The 6,666-nt window shown below is 46.2% G+C and overlaps 1 protein-coding gene across 1 annotated transcript; it reads left to right on the top strand.

Moving 5' to 3' along the window:
* Positions 1 to 3,754: 3,754 nt before the first annotated feature.
* On the top strand, positions 3,755 to 5,988 carry LOC104524875 (uncharacterized protein KIAA1958; the record flags this gene model as incomplete). The annotated part of the gene is given in 5 exon segments (XM_029084932.1): positions 3,755 to 3,855; positions 3,858 to 3,927; positions 5,099 to 5,144; positions 5,146 to 5,672; positions 5,675 to 5,988. Coding segments are annotated over 5 exon segments (1,058 nt in total), but the record flags the coding sequence as incomplete, so codon positions are not given.
* Positions 5,989 to 6,666: the final 678 nt, after the last annotated feature.

The raw sequence follows: 6,666 nt of genomic DNA, 5'->3' as shown, positions 1-6,666 counted from the left end.
TATGATTCTATGATAAAAGCGCAGTCTTGCAGGACTTGATCCAGAACCTGATGTGATTATAATCCAGAGCACCAGTGTTTGCAGGGCCCTTCTGGAAATGGGATGTATGTTCCTGGTCACTAAATGCTTTTCCAAATTCTGTATGGCAGGTCCCAGAGAGAACTCCTGTCCACTCTCCGTAAGGGTGTAGGTTTTGTTAGTATCTCCTAACAATGTCCCAACAACTCTATCAAGTACTCCAGGAGGTGTTCAGACATCATTTAAAAACCTGCTGACAGGTGATATCAGGCAAAGAGCTTTGTGGTTTGGTACGCAGCCACTGAAGTCAGCGGCGAAGGCAGATGGAAATACCCTTATCTTTAAACAGAGCCTTTGCACCAGTGCACTTTTAAACCAAGATCCCAGCCTTTTCCAGGGCTGCTCCAAACTGTCCCAAGTATGAAAGGGGTAAACTCTTTTCTCCCAGATGAAAGAAAGCAAATATTTATTATGCTGATTAAAAAAAACCTAAAAAAAACAAAAAAAAAAAGGAGAGAGAAGCAAGGATTATCTGTTTCCTGAAGGAGTGGAAAATTGGGTAATTACTGTTCTAGCCTTCTGATGATATAACACTGTGAGGGTTTCGCACAGTGATAATTTTTTGCCATGACTTTCTGATCTCACTAGACTTGCAAGCCTTAGAGAAACTCATGACAATTTTAATAGTTTATGAGGCCAAGGTGTCTAGTGGGACAAAAAGGGAAAAGTAATAAAGATTTTAATGGGCATCACCATGCATAAGGTATGAAACATCCCTGAATGGCCATCTGGTTATCCTGTTCTAGTGCAGCACTTGCCTCACTGTCCCAGTTCAGGACTGAAGTGGCACTAATAACAAGCTGTTAACACTATCAAGTATCAGAGTTCAGCTCAAAACAGGTGCCCCCATTTTCAAAATCCAGAATTTGAAGAAACCAGGAATTCTGACTTAATTTCCTAGCACATGATAAACCCCGCCTTGGGAAGCCAGAAGCAATCTAAGTCTGTCTTCTGTTGTGGTTCAATAAATAGCCCAACTGATACTGTGATTTAGGAAATGGCCACTATAAATTTCAAACCAAGGCCTGTCAGAACGTAATTAATCCTTGTGGGATTAACTGCAGTATAAGAACTTCAGTGAGGCTGGTGTTGTTATATAGAATCATAGAATGGTTTGGGTTGGAAGGGACCTTAAAGCTCATCCAGTTCCACCCCCCCTGCCATCAGCAGGGACACCTTCCACTAGACCAGGTTGCTCAAAGCCTCATCCAGCCTGGCCTTGAACACTTCCAGGGAGGGGGCATCTACGACTTCCTTGGGCAACCTGTTCCAGTGTCTCACCACCCTCACAGTGAAGAACTTCTTCCTAATATCTAATCTAAACCTCCCCTCCTTCAGCTTAAACCCATTTCCCCTTGTTCTGTCATTAACTGCCCTTATGAAAAGTCCCTCCCCAGCTTTCTTGTAGGCCCCCTTCAGGTACTGGAAGACGCGATAAGGTCTCCCCGGAGCCTTCTCTTTTTCAGGCTGAACAGCCCCAACTCTCTCAGCCTGTCCTCACAGCAGAGCTGCTCCAGCCCTCGGATCATCCTCGTGGCCTCCTCTGGACTTGTTCTAGCTGCTCCAGGGCTCTCTTGTGATGGGGGCTCCAGAACTGGACGCAGTGCTCCAGGTGGGGCCTTACAATATCTTCCAGGGCGGCTGGCATTGTATGGTTAGGCTCTTGATTTTAGGTTGTCTGTTTCCCAAAGTGCTCTTGGTGGTCTCAGAAGTCCTTGGGTGAGCCAGCAGTGTGAGCTGGTGGCAGCTCATGAGGTGGCAATTTTAGAAGCAGAGTACCAAGCAGTTTGTGGGGAAGTGTGGTATAGGGGTGAATGTTGCTGGGCAGACAGACTTCCTGGCAGGCTTGAGGCCAGGATGGAGAACTGACCTCAGACTGGCTTGTTGGTGGAAGGCAAACAGTGCCTGAACAGGCATTGCCAGAGGGTTGTAGTGAGGCCTGAGGGCACAAGACAACAAACCCTTGTGGAGGAGACTGCTGGCAACTGAAGAGCTTGTCATATCCTTTAGCATCTCAGCCTTTCTTTAGCAGAGTTGTACACCTAATAACTCACCGCACAGAGCTCGTGAAGCCACTGACCAAAGGAACTTCCACCCGTGTTCATGCCACCTGCATTTGTCACAGCATCCCTGTTCTACAGCACCATGCCTGGGCTAGCAGGAGAGCAAGCTGGCTGCCAGACACCACAGGCAGTGGCCATCAGCAGAGACAGAGGAGGAGCATTTGCCCTGCGCAAAGTTTGTAAGCACAGCTCAGTTCCGAAAAAACATTTGCAGCTGACCTTTCAGATGGCAAGAAGTCCTGGTTTTGTCCACTGACTGAGGTGCCGTGTACAGGAGGGACACAGTCCCTTCAGTTTGTGAGACCTCTGCCCCTGGACGGGCTTGTGCAGCAATATGTGTTTTTCAAATGTGCCTTTTTTCCAGCAATCTTTCTTGGAGTTTTCAGGAGGAGATCCTGGGCTGTCAGGGGTCTGCAGCCCACAGACTGAGGACTCCTCTTGTAGAAGTATCCAGAGCTCAGAGGATCAGACAACATGCTGACATCGTTGAGCTGTGCATGGTGCATCTGTTCAGCTTTCCAGCTTGTTTTGCTTGCAGTCAGTCCTCTAGTTTGGTTTATACAGTTCCTTTACCTTTTATATACTATATTAACAGCAAAAGCTGCAACAATATAAACTTGTTTCTGTTTTCTTTTTAAAATCACCTCTTCCTAGTGTGCAGAGTGATATCTCTGGGGCTGCAGTAATGGTCAGCTGGGGCTGCAGAATTGAAGGTTAGAAGGAAAAAATCCAAAACCTCTCTCCTCTGGAGTGTACTACCTCTTCCCTTTTCCTGCTGTGCTGAGGTGGTCGCCGTGGGGATTGCTAGCTCAGTGCATAGATGTTCAGAGCAACTTTTCACAGCTAATGTGCATTGCACTGCAAAATCCATTAGCTTCAGCCCTCTAAAAAGTAGACTTTATAGTGGATATAATAAAATTATAGTGGTATCATAAAAATGTATTACTCTTTCATAAAGGATATTAAGTGTCTGAAATCCATAAAAAGGGTCTCCATCAATCCTCTACTTTCAGTTCCTGCCTGTGGGGCTGAGGCTCTCCTTTTAAGAAATGCACACAGTGTGTCTTCGCTTAACTCATGGTATTCATCAAGGTGCACTGAAGCACCAGGGCCTGATTCTTTTGTGCCTAACAACAGAAGTAGAAAGTGGGTATGTGAGAAAAGTCCTACCTGGCTAGCATTGCCTGTCCAGCTTGCACAGACAGCCATGGTGGTGTGGCACAGTGGCAGTCGAGTCAGGCTGTATAGGAGTAGGACAAGTTTTTCCCCTGCTCCTGAATCGACTAAGAAAGGGAAATCCTTAGCCTTTGCCATCCTCTCACTGTTTCTGCAGCCAGCTAAAAGACGCTGTGTCACTCCCTGTTACTGGCTCTGTGTGCAGTACATTTTTAGCTTTGAGGCAACCTTAGGGTGACTTCATGTTGGTGCCACTCCAGCTGCATCTGAGTTTTCAGGGCACAAACTCATGAGAAATCATCAGGGAAGTGCTGTGTTTCATTGTTCTTAAATTCCTCACATTTTGTGGAAAACACCAAGTTGCTCTTAGCCAGAAACGCTGGCAACATGTCATTGGGATGAGCTATTTCTGTCTCTCATCTTTATTTGTTTTCTAGCATATTCAACTAAGCTCAACAAGTTTCCTGTCTTTAATTTTTATGATGACTTCAAGTATCTGTGTATCAGTGCTGTGAGTCCCAACACCACCAAGACCACCCTCTCAGTGGTCTCAGCATGTGGAGATACTAGTGCATGACCGAAGGACTCAGAGATTACATGGACATCACTAAGGGCAGAAAACTTAACAAAATACTGTATTTTCAGTGGTGGGAGCCAGCCCCTATGCTCAAATGAAGTTATAAAGTTAGAACAGACATGAGATTTCAGCCTTCGTTACATCCTTGTGGTCTTGGAGACCTTCCAGTTTTCTCTTAATAAAGCTGTAACCTTTTCTAATTCACACCCTGTTGCCTTTATGGTTGAGCCAGTAGCTTGGAAACCCAGGGTGATACTGAAGATGTCCATGTATGTAACACTTGTACATAACCTTGGCCTCATGCTGCCATGCAACAGGATTTCCTGCCCTTACCCTCTGGACATACTGCTTGCATGATTTCTGCTCCCAGAGCTAGCCAATGCAATTCAAAGCATTTGAAGACTTTTCTCCAAAAATGAACTCCCAGAAAAATCACTATACACACCAAAAATAAGTACTGTGGCTAAGTGTCAAAATACAAAAAGCCCCACTCACATTTTTATAACAGTTTCTCTGTTAGGTCGATCGAAAACATTGGCAGACTAATGCAGCTGGACTGGCAGCCTGACTGCAATACTGACATCTCATGGACAAAAGAAGAAGCTGCTGCTGCTGCTTCTCCTTTTTCTCCTTCTCCTCCTCCTCACCCTCCTTCTCTTTTCTCCTCCTCCTCCTCCTCCTCCTCCTCCTCCTCCTCCTCCTCCTCCTCCTCCTCCTCCTCCTCCTCCTCCTCCTCCTCCTCCTCCTCCTCCTCCTCCTCCTCCTCCTCCTCCTCCTCCTTCTTCTTCACCTGAAAAGCTTCCGTATGTACACCCAAGTGGTAAGTCACACCTTTGCACCCAGTCACACCTCAGTGTGACTGAAAACTTCATTCACTTCAAAATAAAGCCAGGAATTTGGCTCCTTTCTTCTGAATCTGGATTTCTACAGCTGGTGCAAAAGTGGTGCCAGCCAGTGAAATGGATCTGATCTGTCTGAGCACCCTTACACCATGGGGTTTCACTGCATCTCTTTTGCTTAGATAAACGTGTCACTTCTTTCCAGGACTCTAAGGCTGCCCGGAAACAAACTTCTAGGGAAGTGTGGAAGATGCTGCAGGTTTCTTCAGACAGAGCATGGAGAAGCCCTAAAAGACAATTCCCTACCTGCCATGCATTTCCTTCCCATAAGTACTTTGATGCATCTTACGCCTTCCTCTTGTTCCAGATCCCGTCAGTGAAGCTCAGTGAATTCCTGGAGGACTTTTACATCTGTAAAGAAAACAGGTGGGTCTGACTTTCTAGACACATCCCTCCACACTATCTGATGAGGCCTGGACCGGATCCTCAAGAATGCTGGTGCTGGTTTCTCCATCACCAGCAGCACCTTCAACTCTTCCACCAGAAAGCTCAAGGAGAAGCTTAAGGTTCTGAGCAAGCCTGGGAAACCTGGTGCCCACTCTCACAACAATGTCTACTTCTCCCTTTCTGATGAGGAAGAGATGTGGAGGATGGGATGCCTGGGAGATGACAGCCCCATAGCCCTGCTCTCCACGGTGGTGAATGACCACAGCCAGTACCTGAACATGCGAACCTTACAGGAGTATGCAGACTTAATGTTGGGCAACATTGAATTGCTCAAAGACTCCCAGAACAGGCCGTTTTTTGCCAGAAGAGGTAGCGTACAGCAAGAAAGCAGGGTGAGCATGAACAAAGCATGTTATGGCCATATCTACCATGAGCACCCAAAAGGACACACGCTCTGCCCATAATGTCTTCTCTACAAGTACATGTACACACATGGCCCCAGGCACAGATGGAGGCCAAGTGTCCCTTCTGCCCAGTGGCCCAGAAGGAGGGCAGCAGCATGGGGAATGTCTGGTATGAGGAGCAGAGGATGGGGGTCCTCACCCTCAGGAGTGTTGTTCCCAAGCTGGCGGAGAAAGTGAAGCTGGAGCACTGTGAAAATCTTACTTTTGTCTCCTTCACTCAGGCTTCCAGGAATTTTGTCCCTTTTAGCTCCTTCCAGTTAACCCTGCACTCTGTCTGCTCTCACCAGCCAGCATCCCAAGAAAGTGCTTCACACAATAGCTTTAGTGTCATGTGGAGAAAATAAGCAGCTTTCTAACAAGAGCAAAAAGTGGAAAGACAGAACATTAAATTCTTCCCGAGGCAGACTGCACATGCTGTGGTCCCATTTTGGGGATGTACACAGCCTTGTTCTGAAAGGCAGAGGGACATGGTCTCCTTCACCAGTGCCAGGTCTTCTGAGTGAAGAGGTGGTGGAGAGCTTTTTCCTCATCGGAGGTATCAACACACAAAATCATGGATTTTCCTCCTCAGCAAACATAGCTAGGAGAAAGGAGACTGAGTTTTGGGGACCAAGAACTCTTGAAGCAGAAGTGCCTATGCTTTCTTTCAGAGCTACCGTACAGAAGTTACTCTCTTGTGAACCACATTTACAGTTTTCTCCTCTTTTTGGTGTATTGTAAATATATTTTTGTGTATTTTGTATGTTGTAAATACCTGGTCATTTCCACTGGATTTGTAGGTACTGCTAGAAACTCTACTATTGGCTTTCCAAATAACAAACAAACCGATGAAATTAATGACAGCATCCCCAAAACGCAGCGTTTTCAGTCAGTCATTTCTGAAAGGTGAGCACTTAACTAAAAAATCAGCAGTTTGGATCTGTCCAGGTTTTGAGACATCTTAAAAGGAGCTTATATCAGAAGTCAAATGCTCAGTACCTTTTGAAAATGAAAGCACCCTAAGGTGTTTCAAGTCTGGCACC

This window comes from Antrostomus carolinensis, unplaced genomic scaffold, assembly GCF_000700745.2.
Source record: "Antrostomus carolinensis isolate BGI_N321 unplaced genomic scaffold, ASM70074v2 scaffold45745, whole genome shotgun sequence".
NCBI classification, from domain to species: Eukaryota; Metazoa; Chordata; class Aves; order Caprimulgiformes; family Caprimulgidae; genus Antrostomus; species Antrostomus carolinensis.
Note: the sequence above shows the minus strand (reverse complement) of the source record. Positions and strands in the feature narration are given on the sequence as shown.